The following is a 24,364-nucleotide window of genomic DNA, read 5'->3' as shown; positions in this document are numbered from 1 at the left end:
CCAAAATCCATATAAGCCATCCCCATTCTTAGTGAAGGTAATGTGATTATGTTACCAAACAAATACAACAGTAGAACAAGTCAATATTACAGGACATTTAGTGGAAAACAATTTCTATTTGTGCCACACTGCAGGTTTTTCCCACTGGGCTATTTCTGAATAATACAAAAGAAATTACAAGCTTTCAATATGAAGTATGTTTATTAATTAATCAACTGCAATCTGAAGCTGCATTTTATTTCAGAGCAATAGAACATTTTCATTCTTGCATTACCTCAATACTTCCATACTCTTTCCATTTTTTTCTTTAATATTTTCTATTTTTTCTCTGCTTAACCATTCCCAGTGAATGGTTTCTCTTCTGATATCACTGTAGATGAAAATTTTAAAATGTAGCTATAGGAGTATCTTTCACAGTCCAATGCTGGTAGAAATATGCCCAATCTCAGAATCAGTTTTAAAAGCATGAACAAGGCTTAAATTCCAGCAAAAAAGGACAGTTATCATATATAATGCTGATCTAAAGAAATGTTTACCATGATTTTTCTTGTAAGAACTTCCTAAAGCTGAAGGAAAAGGAATTAGCAGTTAAAATGAAAGCTATGCTTAATACTTCACATTTCAAAAGCTTCTCCTCCTCCCGTGGCCCCCCACCATGTATTTAATAAAAGGTTGAAGTTCGAGTAGAACTACATGGTGGTAAGCAGAGATTTCTGACTGGAAACCCCAGGCTCAGACTATTTAATGCTTGATGGTGGGAAGATAACATCATTGCTTTTGATTCTCTGGGCCTGTCTGCCCCGTTTTTATCAACATATCTGAGACACTGTCAAGGAAAATTTCTGACACCACATTTTTGTGTCCTAGTGTTCCTCTGCACCCTCATAATGTCTGTGGCTTGTCTATGGAGTTATCTGAGGCATCCCAATCAGCTTGTCAGCCTGTATGAACAGTTTTAATTTCTGCCACACTAAAGCACTTAAAGTTTCATCATCTGAAAAAAATGAAATTCAAAAAGTTGGAAAAAGCATACTGCTTTTGTTTATCCCATTTAGTCCTGATGTCCTTCAGTGTAGATTTTAGATAACCACTATTCCTTCACACATTTAGTTAGGTATAGTGTGAATCTTCTGAGTTGTCACATCTCTCACGTGACATTATGCTGACAGCACCATATTCACTATAGTGAATAAATAATGTCCAGTTCTTACTACAAATTATTTTATTTGGGGCACTGACAGTGGATGAAGCATGCCTACACAGATTTCCTGTGGTTAAGAGAAATTAAATATAAGCAGATAAAAAATACTTATCTTTTTATCTTGCATCTCTAGGAGAAAGATGGCAACAGAAAAATAAAGGTAACAATGACAAGACCAGCAGAGGCTTTAAAAATGTTATTTAAAATTATTCTGTATTTTTAAAGATATCTAGAAGTCAGCTCTGACAGAGTTAGCCCTATCTTCAACAAAACCACACCACCAACACAGCAAAGTAACCTCACCAATGCCATTATTCCTTTTGCTGAGTACTCCCATATGAAGAGCAGCAGAAGACTGCTAGAGAAGAGACAGGATTATCTACAGGGTACATCAGAGCCAGACTCTACCTCTGTACAGCATTCTCCAGCACCCACAGCAGCATAATTCTCAAACACTTTCAGAGGTTACAATGACACTAATCCTCTCTCAAATCTTCCCTGGCAGTCATCAATGCAGAGAACAGCTTGAAATCCTGCTTTAACTTCCCAGCAAGTTGAAAACATAATAACATTCCAACAGTCATTAAATTCTCTTCTCTGTTTCCTCCTAATTTAAGTATTCATACTCAGTTTTCAAAATTCAGAAATCAATCTCTGCAAACCAACTGTCATAATGAAACACACAATTTTCTTCTCTTACAAGTAAATTAATCCTAGGTGATGTATTTTCAATTAGATAATCACACCTCTAGGATACAAGAGGGATTGATAGTGTCTCATGGCTCCTTTTCCCCTTTGGGAAAGAAGTACATCTGTCACTCTCTACTTCATAATTCACACACTGCTAACAGTTTTTAATTTAAGGAGAAGCTTAAGACTCACAATAAATGCCAGCTTCTGCTGGATTTCAGAACCTTCTATTAGGCAAGATTTATCATTAGCCTTATACCTTCCAAAATTAATTGCAGCACAAGAAACACAGAAAAACTTTTTACCAATGCTCATATTTCCCTTATGGATACAAGAAAAGATGGGAATTAGAACTGTCACAATTCTGTGTGCGTAAAACTCAGGCATAGAGAGATATATTTTAATTCAAAATAAATTATAAAACTCTAATGGAGATTTCAGGAGTTGCAAACTCCTGCCCAAACATATGTACATTCTTTATATCAACTTACAAAATGTATAGAGATTTTGATAGGCTTATTTAAAAAAAAAATCATATAAAAGTTCTTCTTGCAAGTAAGATCAGAAGCTTTAGATTTAGTATTTTTGAACCATTCATTCACCCCCATCATGACTGAGAAACATGAATTAAGTACACAAAATTGTATAAACTTCCTCTAGGCTGAGCTTTAATTATTCTGATCACTTTTGTGTTCTTGGCAGAGATAAACCTTAGAAATTTAGCCCTCTGTAGATGCTGGAAATGACCCAGATGGATTGCCATGGTGTAAAGTTAACGTCTCAATAATATCAAGTATTCTAGCACAGATAACAAGGCAATTTCTGTATCAGATCTCACACTCATCCCCCTTCTGTGATTCTTTGGTTTGTATCATACTCCATGTCCATGAACCCTACTTCACAGGAAAGAAACCAAAACAGAAGATGGCCATGGGAATCGCTAAGGTGATAAAGAGAAAGGAGCATCTTTCCTATTAGGAGAGGCTGAGAGAGCTGGGATTCAGTCTGGAGAAGTCTCTGTGGGGTCTTACTAACATGTGTAAGTACCTGATGGGAGGGAACCAGTCTCTTAGCAACGCCCACTCCTAAGAACAAGAGATGAAGGCCACAGATTAAACAGGAAATTCTATCAGTACAGAAAACACTTTTTTACTGTTGAGGTGCTGCAACTCAGGATAGAAACTGAGGTCAGCCCCATCCTGCTGTATGCACTCACCTCCAACCTGGGTCTATACTGTGCACATACACTGTTTAAGGAGTTATTTTAAATACTTAGCTACCATGCAAACATTTTATCATTATTAAAATTCTGTATCTTAAGCAAGTTTTTTATGGTATAGTAGATTATTTATTCATTTAAATGATTTAGACCTATTTTTGTCATTTTGTTTTAATATATTAATTGAAATTATGATGTTGAAGCTTTAAAAAACAGCAAAAAAACCACCCTGGCAATACCTACTCTAATTTCAGGGAAACAGCAGTTCATGCTACTCTTTTGTACAACATGCAGATTCTAAGCAGAGCAGAAAGACTATATATAAACAGTATAATCCAGGAGAGTAAATTCTTGCTGCAAAACCACAACCCTATAGAATATACTAAATAATAAATCCACAGCATGATTGATTTGGAGGTGCTAGCTCAGCACATAAATCTTCTTGCTGATGCTGACAACAAAAGAATACCCATCACTATTTCCATGAAGTATGCATTTTAGACAATTGAATTTAAGAAAACACTTATTGCTCAGCCCCCATCTCCAACACAGAGCTGCAAGAGCAATTTTCCTCACAAACTGAGCTCACTACAAATGGTACTTTAACTTAATATGTTTGCTTACTTCAAAGATTACTAAACCAGTAGCTGCACACAGATAATTCCTTTAAGACAACTTGCTGATTTTTTCAAAAGGAAAATTGTAACAAAGCTATTAAATATTGGGGTGCACTACTTTAATTTTGGTAATGCAAACGGCAGACATTTTATACAAAAACCCACACACACAAAAAAATTCCTTACACCTCAAAACACATATTTTGTCTGAAAAACACGTTTGTGTTTTTAGAAAAGGAGATAAAAGCTCTCTCATGTGGCTTGGCTAAGTAAGAAATAGAAAGTATAAATGCATGCTAGATATAACATTTTAATGCTCAGTTTCACTGCAGATTTTGATGTATGTAATCCTTTAAGACTACACATATGAGATCTGCCCTTCTGAGACTATTTTCTACAATAGTATTATTACAAAGCTGTCTAATTACCTATTTTTCTAGAAATGCATGTTCAACTGGAAGCCCCTGATACCTGTTTAGCATTCAACAATTACTTTTATTGGAAACACATTCACTCAACCTTTGAGACACACAACGTAAAAGCAAAGAGATGTGCCCAGCAACACTTCTGCAGTATCATTAATTGAGTAGCACTAAAATTACGATAAAGAACTCTGGAAAAAAATTTAAAAGTGACACTAAAAAGGCCTGTTGTAAATGCACATCAAATGTAACTCATTTTACAGTGGCATGATTAACTTCCATATTAAAACACTCTTATTAAACTAATTAGCATTTGCATGACAAATTTTATTTTTATCCTTGGTTTACCTTTGGTCCCAAACCAGCTTATCTTCCATAATACAATAACACGAGAGAAAAGACAAAAACCATATCTTTATATATTCACAGAATCATGGAATTGTCACAGATGGAAAAGACTTATAAGATCACTGCATCCAACCATCAACATCTCTCCGATAAAAATAATAAAATAAAATCTAAAAATATCTATATCTGTATCACCACGCCAACCAGACCACATCCTGAAGTGCCTCATCTACACAGTTTGTAAATACTTCCAGGGATGGTGACTCCACCACCTCCCTGGGCAGCCCTTTCCAGCATCTAACTATTCTTTCAGTAAAAATGATCTTCTTCATATCTGGTCTAAACCTCCCCTGATGCAGCTTTAGGCCATTTCCTTGAGTCCCATCATTGTTTACTTGAGAGAAGAGGCCAGCACCCAGCTCCCTACAACTGCCTTGCAGGGAGCTTTAGAGAGGAATATTGTGCTAAGTGTAACAGGATGTACAGCACTAAGGACTGAGAGAAAGGAAACATAAAAGGAAGAGACATAGTTTTAGAGTATGGAACCTACATACGCAGGGATTCTGCAACCACCTAAATCATATATATATGAATTACATGTGTGTGTGTATATATATATATATACACATATATATTTATGTGGGTTACATGTGTAATATTTACATAGAAATTATGTATTAAGAGTATATGTAGATGATATATATATGAATATATATATAATGTATGTATCATTTAAAGCAAGGTCAGCTATTCCAAATAGTCACAAAAATTAGATAATCATTTTACCAGATCAATACTAGATATAAATTTGTTCTGGAAAAGGCAATTACACACAATCATCTTGATGCCGTTTTTGTAGAACTAGAGACTAAAAAAACCCTAGAGCTGCATATTTTTTTCCATATTTCTCTCAGACTGAAGCCTGCTCTCTGCTACCCCTTGACATTTTTTACTTGGTGGTTACAGAAATGCTCTTGTTAGTAAAGAGGCTCTCACATGAATCCATAAGAGAAAATTACAATTGATTAAGAAAAAGAAGTAATTTCAAATCTGCTAACAAACTTTTTTGTATGTTTAGTAAAAACTAAACAAGGGTGTTTGATGTGTCTTTTATGGGGTTTTTTGTAGAGCAAAAAAACCAACCTGATGATTCTGGATGCCTTCATCTTTGCCTGTCCAACATTAGGTGTACTTCAGAGGTCTTGTTCAGACACCAAAGGATTAGTATATTCTTTTTTTAAATTATGCCTTTTAAAATTTTCTTGGAAAAGATGGCATTTTCTCTACCAGCTATTTTGAAAAGTTTTGCCAAAAACTTCCTTTCATCAAAAGACTGCAATTTTTCTCTCCTCACTCACAAAAGAATGTGTAACTTCCTGAATTGTAACAGAAAAAAAATAAATCAAAGATTACTGTATAGCCGTATGAAAAGCAAAACAATTTAAAACCACTCAGTAGTTATTCATTGTGGCTTTAAATGTAAAAAATAAATAAATAAATATTCCACTCTAAGGTGAAAAACAACTGAAATCAACAACTGATTGCAACTATTTGTGTGTATTTGGTCATTCAGAGTAAAAGCCCAAAGAAGAGAAATGCCTTACACAATTTATCAGACAAAAATGCCACGAAATCTAAAGAAGTCAGCAAATCATTTCCCTGAGTTAGCCATTAGGAGATACAAAATAAGACTGATTTTTAAGGCATTAAACTGTGAGCAAAGCTATTTTTTCCTTAAATAACAAATGTGGTCTGCCATTGTAATGTATTACATTTACCACTCAGAAAATGAAGGCAGAATCAACTGCAATCAAACAGAAATGCCATTACAGGAGGTTTGGGGGGTTTTTTTGAGTATCTTCATTCTACCAGTTGAAAAATGAGCTGCATGATGCCTGAAAATGCTATTTTCTCAACAGCCTGTAGGGAGTTTCCAAGACTCCTAAAGGAAAGGGATGACCAGTTCAACACAAAATGACTGCTTCCTGACTCCTCTGTCCTCTGACACGTTCACAGGTGGGGATTCAAAAGGTAACCATGATCTCCTCTTACACTGAAAGGTTTCAAAATCCTTTTAGGTGGTAAAATTGCAGTCAGTGATGTAGGATATTATGCTGCATGTTACATGTCACACTGACCAGCTGTCAGGGGACATACTTGTGGGATTTTCTTGGGGAGAGATTACAGACAGAGATGCTGCAATTATTGACTGCAGATGTATCTGCATTTAAAACTACAAGAATAAAGAGGCTGTGAGTGGTTGCAGTAAAAAGAAAGAGGATAAGAACTTCTCAGCACCTAGAAACATCTAGGAGGGCTGGTTCATTTATTACAAACAAACAAAATGCCTACTGTTTAAAAAAAATTCTATTGTATTTGGAAAAAGAAGACTCTGGCTGTAGTCAAATGTTTACTTTAGGCTAAAGAAATACTGATTTAATAAAATGGCATCTTCAGACTGCCAACCCTCAGTTGGAGATCAGCATCTTCTCAGCTTAGACACAGAAGCTTCCTGAGCTCTTGACAACTTTTTCAACACAAGGTAAAAGATGTTTGCTTATAAGAGGCAGACAAAATCACTCTGTTCTAGACAGCTGAAAGTTTCCAATTCATTCACTGGCTGTTTCCTCAGGGAACATCTTTTGGAAAGGAACGACTACAGATTTCATCCAGACTGGTACATACTGGTAACAGATCAGACAGCACATCAGAAATACATTTTATTAATTCTCCTTACTCCAGAAAATAAAATTATAGCATGTAAACCTTTAAAAATAAAAATAAATAAAAAATAAAATAAAATAGAACAATGCACATCAACTAATTTTTCATTGCCAAAAATTGTTACACAATAACACACAGGAGGATTTGATCACCAGCATCTAATGAAAGCAATGGACTGGTCATTAATCCTTGTGAAAAGATAAAATAAGCACAAAGCTAAAGGCATACATATAAATCTAACTGCTGTATCTCCTCAGTACCTGTAAAAATAAGTGCTGACCAAATAAGGTATGCCTGAATTCTTAGTTCTGATGCTAAGATTACCACAAAATGCCTGCTACTTAAAAAGATTAAGATAGGATGAATTGTTGCTATTCTTTGTACTACTTCAGATATTTTTATTGCATCACAGACCTAAAAAAAGTCTAAGTTTACTAAATACACAGTATAGATTATATAAAATTTAAGGAATAGTTTTGCCTTCTTTTATTTCTCTCTTTTAAAAAGCTGTTTTGTTCTTACTCCACTTGCATAACTCAATCAACTTCATTGAATGGTGAAGTTACATTTATGCAAAGAAACATTCCACAGCAATCAGTCTTAAGGAACTATTACTTTGCAAGACAGTAGGCCAAAAAAGTATGCAAGAAAATATAAAGAAACCTCAGATACTTTATTTTACTATTTTACTCATCTCTGAGACTAGTAAAAGGAATTTTGATGGTCAGACACCACAACACTGGCTTGGATTTAACCTACCACACCTTCTGATTATGGTATTAATAAAAAATAAATAAATAAATAAATAAAATAAAAAAAAATAAGAAAAAGAAAAGAAAGAAAAGAAAAGAAAAGAAAAGAAAAGAAAAGAAAAGAAAAGAAAAGAAAAGAAAAGAAAAGAAAAGAAAAAAGGTATAATTTCTAGGTCATTTCACCTGGGACAGCTAACCCAAATTGACTAGAAAGATAATATGTAGCATCATGCTCAGTGATAAAAATTAGGGAGGAGAAGGCTGTCTAGGAGACAGCCATCACTCAGAGACTGGATGGGCATTGGTCCACTTGTGGGAAGGTGGCAACTGCTTTCACCTGGATTGATTCCCCTCTCCCCCCTTTTTCATTTACTTTTTAAACTGTCTTTCTCTAAACCCACAAGTTTTCTCACTTTTGTTCTCTCTATTCTCTCTCTATCCCACTGGGAGCAGGAGGTTGTGGAGCAGGGAATGAGGTGGTGCCTGAGTGATGCTTGGCTTCTGGCTGGGCTGAACCCACCCACTGTCAGTTGGCAGCTCTGCACAAACACCAACTTTTTCAAAAGCAATCCTAAGATGATGCTTAAAGCAGAGAATCAAGCATTAGCTTAAAAAAAGTTGTGCTTATAAAAGTCTGCTGCATGCAATCAAGGACAATCATCAGAAAGATTAAATATGCCAGACATCCTATCAAAAACTTATTAAACCCGACAGCCACCCAAATATTCTCTCTCTGGAGGTTAATCATGAAGAATGCTACATTCAACAGTTTCTTCTTTTTTTCATCCATAAAATTATTGACATCTAAACACAGCTTGACAATGACATTTTCACTGAAGTGTAACTCAGCTCCTTCAGTTAAGATTATTCCAAGTGTAAGGAGGTTGCAGAATACAAACGTAGCTATAAAAAAAGGTCCTAGTGTGTTTGGGTTTATTTTGGGGGGGTTGTTTTTTGGTTTTGTGCTTTTTCTTTTAATTCACAATTATTGATGGTAGGAATAATTCTTTTTAATACAGGTTAAATTTACTAGAAAGCAAAAAGAAAATTATATGTACTCACAACAATGAATAGGAGACTGAAAAGTTTGCTTAGCACATTTTCCTTGGCATTCAAAAAATAACTGGATAACTGGAGCAGTTCTGTTAAAAGTTGTCTTCTTCCAAGTTCCTTGACTAAGCTTTTCTTATGGCAATCCACTATTCTTCTACTTTAATAGCACAGGACACACTTGGAATACATTCTGATAGCAGTGAATTTAATTTAAGTTCATAACTAAGGCCAAATACAGGCATTTTATTCACTCAGTATTCACACTATCATGAACACTGTTCAATAAACAGCATTCACTAAAGGAAGGAAAATAAATTTTCAAATCAGCTTTGGGGAAAAAATGTCTTCTCAGATAAAGAGTTCTTACACTAACTATTCTAACAATCTCTCTGCAAAAAGCAATATGCAGCTTCTCTTGAATACCTTATTGTGCTATGATCTCTTTTCTTTATATTTTGCATGTTTCAAGAAGCCCTCTACCTACTACTAAAAACAACTTCCAGTATGCTAATAAACCCACTGTATTGAGTAGGTTTATTCTATAGTAAGGTATTCCATAAAAACGAGCAATTGGTATCATTATCTCTATTCAACATTTAAGAAAACAAAACTAAAAATCAACAACACTACTGCAAAATGGGATTTCTTTATAGCCCCGTCACTTGTCAAAACCTGTGGTTTTGTTTGTAAAGGATAAACAAAACTGTGTGTTCTGTTGGAATTTAGCACCACGTGAACTTTTCTTTTTTGGAATAATGTTAAATTATTACTATGAACTTGGGACCCACTGTTCTTAGAAACAAAGTTACAAGATAATCAGTAGAAGTGGATTTTTTTTTTTAATTGAGTTCCATATTCTAGTACCTGAAGAGAGTATAAAGAATACTGGATTCTTCTTTTTCACTGTACTCCAACATTTATTCATTTTTATGTATCTTTATTTACAAAGATTTCTGTTGTCTCTTTCATAAGCCTCCAAACCATTGAATACCTATTGCTTATGTGAATAAACACAAAATGCCTGGACTAAAAGACACTTTTGTTTTTTAACTACACACTTAGTCATTGTGAAAAGAAGGCTTCTAGACTGTAATATTTAACCCAATATAACTTTTCCTCTATATTTTTTGACATCTAATGATAGAATGACCAGACTCACAATCTTTAATGCATTGTTGATTTCCATAAATACAATTCTCTACATACTAGACATTATAAAGGCTTCACAGAAAAACTGTATAAAAACTCTTATCCCAAATTGCTGCACCATTTTCTCAGAAAGTCAAAACTCCCATCGATTCCCATTCATTCCTAATCCTACTTTAGGACAACGTGGAAGAAAAAGCTTTTGCTGCTGTTTATACTGCAAGTCAAGAATACTGTATTCCTTTATGGTTTCCCCATTCCTGGGGATAAAAGCTCTCTGTCCTCATTCACAGTTCTACCTCACAAAGCACTCACGGTTCCAAATAGAAGATTTTGGACCAGAAACCTTTTCAAAACAGAATTCCCCTGTAGAAGATAGGAGACCAAATTTACAGCTTTCTACAACAATAGCAGAATTCACCTACTTCTCTTTGCTTTTCACCTCTATGGACAATGCTGGACAACAGCACTGAAGCTCCAGGCATTGTGGCACAGGCACAGTCAAGGTGAAATGCACAGAAACAAACATTTTGAAGGTCAAATATTGCACGCAGAGGTGGAAATTGCCTTCCAGGTAGCAGAGTTGACCCCCACCAGAACTTTCTAGGTCTCAGTATTCTGCCTGTGTTAAATGCAGTGACAAACCCTGATGAGCTGAGCAACCTGATTTAGTTGAGGGTGTCCCTGCTTTCTGCAAGGGGGTTGGACTGGATGATCTTTATAGTTCTCTTCCAACCAAAATTATTTTATGATTCTGTGCACGACACCAGAGGAAGAGGTTGACATTGACCAAGTGCTAAAAACCCCAAGTGATAGAAAGCTACAAAGTCCTCTTTTCCAAATACTATCCATTAAGTATCTTGGCTTGTATTGTTATCTTGTCAATTAGTATCTTTTTCCTCTGTGCAAAACCCACTGGGAGCAGCAGGCAGGGTTGAGAGAGAAGATGATACATAGCAGAAAGCCTGAAGCAGGAGTAGGAATTAGGAGATGTTTCAGAAAAGAAGATGCCTATGTCCACTTCTGCTCTATGTCCACAGAGCAGAATCTACACAAACTTTTTTTGCAGGAGAGGGGGGCAAACAGACTTTCCTGAGATCTAGTGTGGATTGCATGGAGTCTGATTCAGCGTGGACACAGCAAAAAGTTGTTGGACTGTAAAGAAAACTGGGAAAGATGGACACTCACCTTGAAATTTGGTAGCAGAAGACATATCTGATTCCACTTGTGTTTCTTTAGAATATCTCCCCTAGTTTGAAATAATCATGGGGTTTCTAATGTGTGCTGCCTACAAAACATGTATCCTAATGAACATGTGCTCCTTGTAAATGAAAGGGATTTTTTTTTCCCATACTGATTGCCCTTTGTGTACTACAGAAACAGAATGATTACAAACTAAATGAAAGGGGAAGCTATTGCCTTTAGTAATGAAAACATCCAACTGTATGATAGCAGAGAAGGGGACAGGCCTGTTAGTGCAATGGAAAAGTTATAGACTTGCTTAAAAAATTGCCCTGACACAGCCTGTGGTAGGAAGCTTCTACAGAAGAGTCAGTGCCTTGAGCACCATGGCTTAAAGGCTGTTCAGAGAGTGAACTTTGTGCTGGTACTCACAATTTTACTCCTACTGCAAGAGCAATAGGAAGGGCCACAATTTCAATTCTGTCAAAACTGAAGACTGTTTAGGATGTTATCACTTTATGAAAAAAATGGCAATACAGAAAAGTGCCTACATTATCTCATTATTAAATGTATTATACAGCAATAGTATGTGTCAGAAGTTACTGTAAAGAATTCTCTCCTGGCAACTCATGCATTTTAAGAATAATTTTTTTTAAATACCTTGTATAAAGGAAATGACAAGATGATAAGCAGCTAAAGTAATATTTTTTTTTTAGTATTGACAACTAAGTAGATGATTAATAAGTTTTAAAATAATGTTAAAAATATTGCCAAGATAATGCAAAATTATTCTAAGCAATCTCCCATGCTATCTTCTCCTGGTGTACCTCTGCCTGTAGTATACATCTTAATTTGTTTTTTCTAAAATTTCTACAAAGCACCTCTGTGTTCCCCAGCCATACAGCCCATAACAGAGCAAGGCCTTGATGCAAACATAACACTAAGGAAAACAACCAAGACAGCAAAACCACATCTGTTTCCATCTACAGTTACAGCTGTTTTATTTCCAAAACATATCAATATTTAACAATTAATGGTACCTCAATTCGGACTTAAAAAAAATTTATCAAAGTAATTTGGAATATTCTCCAGTCCTTCAACATTTCATCTTACAAGGCTTCCCAGGATTCCTACATCTGGATAGCTTCACCTGCTTGGAATCCACAAGAGCTGACCTGTGCATGTCTGCCATCTAAGCTTCACCACAGTGTAGAGCATGGGTGTGTTTTATTCTGTCAGATCACTAGGTTTGATTCCTTAAATATTTTTCCACAGAGTGACAGTGCACTCACTTCTAACATAAAAATAAACTGGAGAAAGGGCCAGTGCTGGAGCAAACCAACATTAGATGGAAAGATTTTTCATGCTGTAATGACAAAAATGCTCTAGGTTCCAAAATACAATGTAAGACTTAGGAATATCTACATTATGCACTCCTGGTATGGCAAATATCCATGGCAATTTTGCTAAACGTGGATAATTTTCTTATAGAATTGGAATACTTCATCTTTGCTTAACACCTCCCTGCATTCTGGATCTCAGACTCAAAGAATATTTGGAAAATGATGATTGGAGAAGAGTATGTGGAATCAGCTATTCTCCCTTTTCCAAAGCTGGAGAAGTTTGAAAATCTTTGAAACACAGCATTGGTGATACTGCTGATTTAGGCATTCTATTGAAAGTTTAGCTAGCAGAAAGTTACCTCTGTATTCCACCTTCATCTTTCTTGTTCCAATCTCATCCCATTACTTCTTCCTCAATCAAAATAGAGGTTTGGGGGAAGGCACTTCATAATTATTCACTCTTTTTAGCTTACTTTCACATACCTGAAGCCTGTTATTATGCCTGTTAGCATAGCAGGATGCAAAATTTGTCTTTAGATTTGTTTTAAAGCTATTGAAATGTTGGCAATTGCCAATTTGCAGAGAGCAAAACTCCAGAAAATTTGCACTTCTTTAATCACAACTATTCAAAACCTTTTGAAACCTAAATTCTATCTTTTTCCTATAACAACTCTTACTCATCCTAGAGTAATTTGATAGCATAAGACTATGTAATAACACTATGGATGCATAATGCCACAAAGGCATCATTATTCTTGGAGTAGAATAAAGAAAAAAGTTTTTTTGCAGAGTTTTCCATCCCTGGATAAAACTTAGAACAGAACTAATCACCCAGGGTTGGGTAGTCAGCTTCTTTCAGAGCTTTTCAAATGACCTCGATTTGGGATTTGGAAAAGGATTTGCTTTGCACAGTTAAGGAAAAGCAAGTTTTCCAAGGGCTGAAAGACCTGCTATGCACCTCCTCCTTCCTTTCAAGATCATTGGGGATTTAAGGAACCACAAAAGGTAAACCAGCCTATAAAAGAAAAGAAATTTTTTCTTGCAAATCTTTTTAATCTGTATCACTGACAGTCAAACTTATTTGGGAGGTCAGATTTAAGGTGTAAGTAACTACATCACAGCAGCAGAATACATATTACATGTACTGAACACACGAGTGCTTTTATCAGGACAGTAGGTAAAAAAAATATTTTATACCATGTATGTCAAGTTAGTAACTCTCAGTGTTTCTCCCAGTGCAGTCAACTTTCTCTATCAACTGTAGAGATTCAAGAGATGTAGTACCACCTCTTTTCCCAGTTTCAACTGCTTTCCATTTCATAACCAAGTTACTCCCTTGTAACTATAGCAACTTGTTGTGTGAAGAGCACTATAGCATTACAGATGTAGTCATTATCTTGTCATTCCTTTAAAGTTTTCAATCTGGATCTTCAAAGAAATCGCTCAGCAGCTCTGAGGAAAAAATGTACCCCCTACGTGTTCAGGCAGTCTCAATCCTCATACAGAAGGATGAGCTTTATTCGGAAAGATGTGTTGGTAAGGCCCAGCCAAAATCTCAGCTGGCATCAGCAAAGGGACACAAGAAAGAACTCTGAGCAGGCTTTTTTCAGTTCCTCTTTTTTTTCTTCCTCAGTTGGCTACTTCATACCATACTTCCTGTCTTGTTTTCCAATGTTTTCAGTCACAGTTAAGATAAGCTTCTGATAAGCCTTTTCTTCCAGTCTTTTTTTTCCTCATGCTTTTACTTTAATCTTGGTCTTAATTTGCATCTACATATTTTATTTTTTTTTATCCTGTATTCCCAGAAGCATTTACCAGAATGAAGGAGAAAATAAAAATAAAAACTAAAACCATCTCCTTTATATTTGCACATTCCCTGACCTCACCTCTGGTTCCAAAATCCTCTTAAATCCAAGTAAAATTCATTTGACTTATCTATGGATCACTGGTATTCTTTCCTGCAGAAAGCTCTGGCCCACAGTTTGGGCACCTCTATCAGAGGAATAAAAATCACGATACTGAAGAAAATCTAACAGTTCCTAATTACTACATTCATCAAAATGTCTTAAAAACATAAACAGATTTATGGGCTCTATAATACAAAGTATAATGTAGCAATGCAGATAAAGCCTCAGAATAATTAACTTTTTTTTTTTTTTTTTTTTAAGTATTCTTTAGTCTGAATAGCTCCTGTTAAAATCATGTCTACCAACGAAAATATGTACTCTTACAGACTAGGGCTGAAAAAACAAATTATAAAATTTATAATTTTACTGGGTTTATAAATTGATTTTAGTCATTACTGTACTACATATAATTCACTAAAGGTGATGGAATGCTCATTTGGTTGATAGCTAATGTACCCCTGAAGACTAAAAGTTATATTAATACATCATTTTGCCATACAGGTGCTGTAGACAGCAAAAGAACATTTTGTCAACTTCAGGAAATAAGAGAACTATTAAGAATTATTTAAAGCATCATAAAGCACCAGCAAAATGTACAATTGTCAATAGGGCTAGACATTAATCTTTCCATCCCCTTGAACACATTTTCTAGTGGCTGTGCTTGAATTTAGCAGATATGCAGCTTCATGCATGTTGCTTCTCCTTTCTCTATCTGGGAGAGCATCTTTGTATCACCATCTTGTTCTTAGAACATCCAGACCAAACAACAGCAAAATTATATTCTAAATGGGAAGTTTCTCTTAAAAATATTAATCTGATATTCAACCCTTTTAATTCAGCTGATCAGCTCATCTGTATTATCAAATAAACATTAAACCTTTAAAGAAAAGTTAGTTTCATTTTACATTGAGAAAGTTAAATTCACATTACATAAAATGTAATTTCAAGTACTTTTTTTCCTCCCAGCAGAACAACTTACCTGTACACTGTCCTCCATTTGTGGGATCCCCATAATACCCTGGCATGCAGGTTTCACACTGCTTTCCTGTTGTCAGGTTTTTACATTGATCACAGACATTACTGTTGATGCAGGTGCTGTGGCCATTACACTGGCAAGCTGGAATACAACATTTTAAAAGCCATTACTAAATTGCTCTTGGGAAGAAAATCATTCCTGAGTGATTAGAAAATTGCAGCAGAATATAATTCTGAGAAGTTTAATCCTGAGTAATGATTGGCATATATGTTTGTACTTTGACACAGAGCCTAACCAAGCCTATATTATAATGTAGTGGAAAATACTTTATTCTGATATTCTCTAACTAGCGACCATTGATTTATAATGTTTCTATTCTTTCTAATGTTTACTTCTGTATTTCTTAATTTTTGTGTCATTTAAAGGCTAAATAAGAGAAACTGTAAAATTTAAGAATTGTGAAATTTAATTTTTTGTGAATTTTATTTTGCTGCTAATCACAATACCTAGTCAAAATAAAACAGCTCTTGTTCTTACATTTTTAAAGCAAAAAAAGGAATATTATATATCTATATAAAATAAGAACTGATATAATCTACTATTGACATGGCACTCCATTTAAAAATGGTAATATGGATTTGATGATTTTCCTAAAAACATGTGTCTGGGAACACTGAGCCACTTCTGCAAAAAGAATTGTACAATTCAACAAGTTTGTGATACAGATGAGTGCAATCAAACTGGAGACTGATATTTAATTTGTATTAAATAATTAAAATAATATTTGAAATGAGATACTGTAATGATCATTTAGTTAGTTAAATTTTAGAGAGCAAACAAATATAGCTGCAGATACCCATAGAAGTTTTTATCCTAGCTCCAATTTCCAAATTTATCAGCAGTAGGAACACTTGCCAGAAAACTAACTTTAGCAAAATTGCACTAAATTTTCTTAAAAAAAAAAAAAAAAAAAAAAGAAAAAAACACACACAAAATAACAAAAACAAACAAACAAAACAAAACAAAAAAACCAAAAAAAAAACGTTTTCAAGCTGTCGTTTAAACTGTATTGTTTACTTAAAATGACCACTGGAGGTCGGTCAAACTCCCTGGTGTGGTTGCAGTTTGCCTGCACTGGTACCATGACACAGCTTCCAGAATTTCAGTATTTCCACACAGGAAGCTTCAACCGTTCAGCTTCCACTCTCTTAATTAAAGCACTTGATATCTCACTTACTTTTCCATGAACTTAAAAATTAAGTTACTCTAATCAGATTTGTATGGCTTAAATTTAGATTTCAGAGACTCTTCTTAAGATTATAAAGCATACATTCTATTTACTCAAGACAGCTAAAAGGTAGGTGAGAGGCACAGCTCAGGTATTTGGCAGCCCCATTCTCCCAGACTTCTCCATGAACAGTGGGGATGAAGGATGTTCCTGCTCCTGACCATCAACAGCTGCCTACAGGTAATTTCTCCCCAGCTGCACTCTTTCATTGATGGATGTAGAAGCCAGAAGAAAGCAAGAGTGGAAGCAAATCCATACAGCTGGATTTGGAAAAGTAACAGGATATGAAGGGAAAAAGCATTTCCAAATATATTGGCAATTTTGTTTAAAGTATTTGCATTAAATTTCACACATGAACCAGGATGACAGGGAGCCCATTTCTGTTCAGTAGATAGAGTCGAACAAACTATACATTTAGGAAATATTTCAAAAAAGCAAATCTCTCATGCAAATGTTCTTTGTATTACTCAAAATAATATGTTAATTTGGCACACTTAAACAGAGAACAGTTCTTATTTTGCATGTAGTAAAGAAAGGAAGCAGGACTTACCTGGACACTGTATAAAAGACCACTCATAATTTTTCTCTTTGGGACAAAGACCAGCATCAAGCACCATTTCATTAGAGTGCATGCCAGCAGGCTTCATTGGGCCTCTTGATGATCCTTCCAAACATTGCCCTTTTCCAGTGTTACTGGGATCATTACACCATCCACACCCAGGCTGCTCCAAACACTGTCCACAGGTCCGCAGTCCAGAGCAGTTTTGAGCTTTATTATGTGGAATATAACATTAATTAAAGGAAATTTTTATTTGGGGTTGGGGGGGAGGGGTTGCTTTGATTTTTTGTTTTGGGGTTGTTTTTTCTTAAGATGCTAGGATTTTACAACAGATGATGAAGAAAAGACAATACTTGAACAATTGCACTAAGCAGAAAAATTTCATTTCTAATTAAATTTAAAACAGAATAAAGCTAGCCACTCTGATCCCAGCAACTCTTAACATTATTTGAAAGTAATAAATAGCAGAGAAAAAGTTACATGCAGAAAGTTACAGAGAAAGATACATGCAGATCAAGAAAAAGACGTAGCTAAGAATCTAAATGAGCTCTCACAGTACTTTAACAGTGCAGAAAGCTGGAGCATGATCTCTTGTGTCACTAGATTTGGAAGAATCCAAATAGGAAGAAATTTTTCAAAGTTTCCCAAATATGGAAAAAGAGAGGGGGAAAAAATATGAACTATTTGCAGTTTTTTTTATATAAAGCTAGGAGAAAACAGCTGCATCATCTTCACAGAAAGCAGAACCAAAAGTGAAAAACCTCAGATATCCTCTGTAGTGGCATTCAGCTGAAAAGCTGAAGAGATCTACCTGAAAAGTTATTCTTTATAGAAGAAGGAGATATTCTAGCAGATTTTTTTTTTTCTTTTCAGTTCTAGAGGTGGTCCAAGATTTTTCAACTGTCAGCTATCCAATCAAAAGTCATAATGGATGGAAGATGTGGGGAAGAATGAAATGCAACTATTTGTAAAGCAGCTATTAAAATGACAAAATGTCACCAATGAAACACTGTTCTTCATTTTAATTCTAAGTTTTGAATACAAATGTGAAGTTCTCAGTTAGTTTGGAGGGTTTGGATATTTTTTTCAATATAAAATATACATGCCTGTGAGAATTCTGTTTTGTTTTGTTCTTCACCCAGAGAAGAACATTCAAAAACTCAGAAATCAGTCATTCATAATGAAAATATAAAAAACAGGATTTTTTACTCCTAAAGTTATAGTTACAAACCACTCTTCATCTAAGTAGAAACACTACTGGTTGGTAAGGGAATTCTCTTAACACTTCATTACCTCAGCAGCAGTGCTGATGTATTTACCTAATAAAATTTTCAAGTCATTTAGACTGAAACAATGTGTGATCCATGTTACATTTGGACATTCATTTTCATGTTTAAATGGAAAGCATCTAAGGCTTTAAACTCCGAAAACAAAGCACCCAACTGTTTACAGACACAAAAATCTTGTTTTTCTTTAATTTGTTGAACGGGGCATCCATTTTCATACAAAATTGCCTTTCTTTCTTGTCAGGACACAGGATATTTAACACAATGAGTGTTGATTCAGATACTCACGGGAGCACGTGGCAGTTTGCCATTCCAGGCACTGGCCATAAGGGAAGGAGATGATGTAGGCATTGGAGTCCACACAGCGTTTTGTGCTGCTGCACCACATGCATTCCATCCCATTGCTTGTGCAGTTGGAGCACGTTGTTCTCAGGGAGCAAGGCTTTTTGCAGGGTCTGGCATTCTGGTTGGGACTAACTGGAAAAGAACACCAAACATTTACAGTTTTGAGCCAAACTGCAACTTCCTTTCTTCAACCACGTCTTTCATTAGAAAAATCCTTGTTAAAATATAAGTGGTTGCTTCTTTAATCAGCTATAAATAATTTAGTCCCAACTTCCGGGGCAGTATATAAATGCTATAATATTCCATAAAAATTAAGTAACACTCAGCATGAGTCAGATCAGAACTCTAAAAGGGTCTATTTAAAATTTTTCACAGCTATTCTTTCTATATACTGAAATTGTAAATTTAATATTCATTGCCTGGTAATGCCAGCTTAGTTACTCACATACACGACATAGAATAAGTCTTAAACTTCTATAGTAAGTACAGTAGAGTTCTGGGTCTATTACTGTCATAAGTTTAATAGTGTATAAACAACAAACAATCTTCTCATCACTTATTCCCTAAAATTCTGCCTTACAGTTTATTTATGAAAGTCACTGGAATGCAAAGGGAAAACAACAAAAGAAACATTGTTCAGTGCAAAACAGATTTGGTTGGGTTTTTTTTTCAGTTGGCTTTTCTTTTGTTTTCTCTACTAGAGACCACATTTTACTAGATTAGTGGTGTATTCCACATGAAAAAGTTGTAGCACACAAAAAGATCCTCTCTGCCTTGGATTTCAAGTAAAACTTTAAAATGTACAAGACTGAGAGTATAGTAATTCTTAGGCAGGAGCACAAAAACATAGATAGCACTATATTTTTGATGCAAAGGCAACTCATGAAACATTGGTATTAAGCCCTCCCATGCAATGCTATGGTTTTGTGTATTATTGGCTCATATTCAATACAACCCAAGTTTTCCAGCCATAATGGAAATGTTGTAAATAGTAAAAAAATACAAAGGACAAGATATCAAAAAACAGCTGAATTACAGAAGTATTCTCAGAAAGCTGAAGCACTATAACTTCTACAGCTTTGAAGTACCTCAAGATAAAAAAAAAAGCAAACTAAACCAAGATACCAATAACAGATGGGTGTAATGTTGATTTAATTGTAAAGTACTGCACCTTAATAATGCCATCGTGTTCCTCCTAAAGTATCCTTACATTTCAAGATGTTTCTTCTATTGTGACTGTATCTTTTATCATTCTGAGAAACATCTGATAAATAATTAACTGTGAAAGATGATATTTTTAGGAAATGTAGATGGCAGTAGCAACGTGTACAATATAAACTTTACAAACACATTACTATTTGAAATTGCTTATAAGAAAATAAAGGATTGATGACAATTCAGTCATGCAAGTTAAAAACTCTGATAATTACACAGCAAAGCCATCAGGCAGTGCTTTTGCCACACCAACAATGCAGCTATTTTCCAGACAATGCACAAAACAAATCTGAAAGGGAAATCTAAAGAACCTTATGTGCTCAACCTGACAGCTCTGAAGAGAAACTTAGGACTACTGAAGTATGAAAATCCTAGGCTGAACTGTCAATGACTATTTGCCACATTAATCTTTACACAAACATGTAAAAGATGGAAACAAAAATCTGGGGTCTGTCAGTCTTTTAGGTCATTAAAATGTTCACTGATGCTCAGCAGCATTCAGAAAGAAAACATCCTTGCTGAACACAACAGACATTTTCATGCTACAATCACTGTTGTGATTACTCCTCATTTAGAGGCAACTTACAAGACTTCGGGTGAAATGCAAACTAAACCATGTAAAGTAATGGACCAAAAAAAAAAAAAAAAAAAAAAAAAAGGGTTTTTGGTTGGTTGGTTGGTTTGGTTTTGTTTTTTTTTTTAATGATTTAATCCAAATTGTCAAAAAAATCCTGTTAGCCAAGTGAAAACCCAAACATGATGGGGTTAATGATGAGAGTGACAGTAACTTGATCAGAAGGATTGCTTACCAACAGGTTTTTCACACACAAGCCCATCTGCCATTGCAGTGCAAGGATTTGCCTTCAGCCCTGCCACCTCTGCTCTTTCCAGATATGCACAGAAGCCAGAGTCATTTGGCTCTCCAGGAAGCCACTGCAGAGTTGTGTTTGTGAAAGGAGACATGTCATCCCAGCCCCAGTAGGAGATGTTGATCTTGCGTAAACCTACCCAAGGTGAAATTTTCTATGAATCAAACAAAGGAGACCATTGGTTAAAATACTGCTCTTTTTTTTTTCTTTTTTTTTTTCTTTTTGTTATTGTTGTTGTTGTTGTTAAAGCATTTCAAATAGCTCAGCAGCAAAAACTTTACATTTTGAGAGAATTCACTGTGTTTTTTCTCACTTTATCATCTCATTGGTTATAGTCCACATAGTTTTTATCTAACTGATTGTTTGACCTCACTGAAACCTTCCCCCCTCAAATAACCAAAAATAAATCCACCCAATACACACTAAAAATCTCTGTTTGTTCTGTTCAAAGTCAATTCTGCTTGCTATTATTTGATACAGTCAGTGACCAGGCCAAAGGTTGTAATTAAATGGTTGAAGGGGACTTTCCAGCATACTATGCTGATTACAAGGCCAGTGTGGACAATGGAAAACACAAGTTAACAGCACTTCACACTAATCAAAGTTCAGGAAAAAAAGCAGGGTAAATATTCCAGCCTCCAAAAGCTTTATTGCTGATACTGATCATCATCTTCAGGCAACTCAGAGGCAGATGATGAAAGTGGCACATCCACAACTCCCATGCCATTAAATACACACGGAATACACTTTTATTATTGATTTATAAGCTTTAAAAAAAAGATAGTCCAGAAAACAAAAAGCATTAATTCTCAAAAAATATTTTATATACCTCTAAAATTACATCACACAAGTTCTACTCATTTCTACACTTTTATCTTTATACAATTATCAGAAGTAAAATGAAATTTTGAGAAATAAATGTCTTTGCCTGTTCCAGGATAAACCTACATATATTTCTTGTTTCAGCCACTCTAAAAATCTCAAGATACCAGAAAAAAAAAAATACATTTCCTTTTGTAATCTCTGTATAGGCAGTTTCCACTAACCCCAGTTTGAACACAAGAACAGTGAGGTACAGAGGGACTATGGGCTGTGACAGGCATGTGGTAGTAGGTAAATCCCAGAGAGGCAAACACCACAGCTGTCTGCACCAGGCAACAAACACAGTGAGCTACAAAGCAGAGATATTGATGTGATTGTGAAATACATTCTCAACTGATTTAATTTACAAGCCAAGGTACATAAAACACTATAATATACCTAAAGGAAACCTGCCAGCCTTCAAGATCTATCTGGTAATTCACAAGTGAACCAAGAGTCTCTGATATCATCTCTCAGAGAGATCTTTCATCTTTGATCTCACACCTTTTTTTTGCCACTCAGGTTTAACCCACGGCTCAAAAATCTTTCAGAGCTCTTAGAACTACATCCAACTGGAGCATTCCTCTTTCTCCTCTCATTACACCCAACCAAAATATGAAGGATTTGTAATTTTGCTTCAGAAATACCAGTGATGAGTACTTTTTAAAAAATTACTAGGCAGATAATCAGTATTCCTGACTTCCCTAAAATGTACTTCCTCTCCTTCTGTCCTATCAGTTGGGAGCACGATCAAACAAAAATTGCTATAGCAGGACCTACAGATGCAAGAACAGCCTTAAGAAAAGCAGAAAATTACAAAGAAATGTTCCTTTCAATAAGCAATGATGAACTCTTTGAGACTCTTGGACAGTAATGAGAACATCCAGCAAAAATGGCACTGCCCACTCCCTGAGTCTGGCTTTTGTATTTACCTTGTAACTTCATTGCAACCTCAATTATCAACTTTCCAGGTGTTTGTGAGAGCTCCCATCTTCTTGACACTAGAAAGAACATTATGCAAGCAGTAAAAGTAGAACTTGGGCATCTGGAAAGTGGTAGAAAAAACTTGTTCTTATTTAGTTGCCTAAGTTGCTGTATATGTACATGGTCCACATGCATCAGAAAACTTTAGATATTTATGCACATCTCTAGACATCTCTACAGAACACTAAGAGTGCACACCAGACCCATATACAAAAATTTCAGGGGCTTAGGCAGGATAAATTGCTGACAAACACAGACCTAAAACAACCATAAATGCCTACTTTGGGGCTGAGGAATTCTAGCTAAAAAGAACTTCAACATGCTACTGACTGTTTCAATTGCACTCCCATTTGGCCTCCCTATCAGTATATAGCAAGTAGAGACCCTATTCCAGCTAGGGTGAAAAGCACATCTGGCCAATAATGAAAACTGACAGTGTAGCAGTAACATATAGAGAGAAATTCTTCTGAGTAGGAGTGTCTCAGAACCCCTTGAAAGATGACAAAGTCACAGGGAGGATCATGAAATCCAGACTTGCAGGGATGCACTTCAGCATCCCTGAAATGAGAGATTCCTAGCAAAAGCAACACGTACTGCAGTCATCATTCTTAATAGCTGTAATACCTGGACAACCTACAGTCATCGTGTCAGATATCTCAAATTCCACATGTACCTTCTTTGGCTCTTTGCTAGTGTGACAGATCAAAATACAGACTTGAACACTGACTAGCATGCTATCAAATACACACCATCAAAGCTACCACCTCACAGGCTTACTTATGCTGCTCTGGGCATGTTGGTAGGGTGCCAAAAACAGCTTATCCAAAACATTTTTTTTTAATGTCTGATTAAAATATGTTAAATAGCTGAGAAGTAGGCCACCAAAATGCTCCAAGGACGTGCTTAAAGCACATATTCAGTTATGTGGCATTAATTCCACAATGTGGTAGACTACAGCTGAAGACTGCTGGCAACAGCAGAGATTGCATGTTGGTATCACCAAAGCTTATCAGCAAAAAAGACTGCTGCTGCTTTGCATGAAAGTCAACAGGGAAAAAAAAAAAACTGACTAGAGAATTCAGAAGGTTCCACTTGTGACATCTGCAGCCACCAGTATACTGTGACTATCAAACTAAAATCCTCACAAAAAACCCACGTAACTCCAGTCCTTCTCTCTCAAACAGATGAAAAGTTCAGTCATAATAGCTGGGAGTCTCAAAGTACTTCAAGCAACTGAGGGAATCAAAAGGTGCTGAATGAAAATGCCAATCCAGTTTCTACTTCAGGCTTAAGAAATAATGAGTTGGACACCCTTCACTTGAACTCCATGGTTGTTTCATTTAATGCAAAATGAATGTAGGAAATTGATTCCTTTAC

At 35.5% G+C, this 24,364-nt stretch overlaps 1 protein-coding gene across 1 annotated transcript in view; it reads right to left on the bottom strand.

Annotated features, from left to right (window-relative positions):
* ATRNL1 (attractin like 1) overlaps nucleotides 1-24,364 on the bottom strand; it is a 461,414-nt gene that overhangs the window by 337,669 nt on the left and 99,381 nt on the right. The window contains exons 16-19 of the mRNA XM_008490117.2: nucleotides 21,083-21,296; nucleotides 19,002-19,190; nucleotides 17,419-17,637; nucleotides 15,584-15,721 (exon numbers count right to left, since the gene is read on the bottom strand). Of these exons, the coding sequence (XP_008488339.1) occupies nucleotides 15,584-15,721; nucleotides 17,419-17,637; nucleotides 19,002-19,190; nucleotides 21,083-21,296 (760 nt within the window). The remainder of the gene's footprint in view (nucleotides 1-15,583; nucleotides 15,722-17,418; nucleotides 17,638-19,001; nucleotides 19,191-21,082; nucleotides 21,297-24,364) is intronic.

Source organism: Calypte anna, chromosome 6 (genome assembly GCF_003957555.1).
Source record: "Calypte anna isolate BGI_N300 chromosome 6, bCalAnn1_v1.p, whole genome shotgun sequence".
Classification (NCBI taxonomy): Eukaryota; Metazoa; Chordata; class Aves; order Apodiformes; family Trochilidae; genus Calypte; species Calypte anna.
This window is presented reverse-complemented; position numbering and strand designations above follow the sequence as displayed.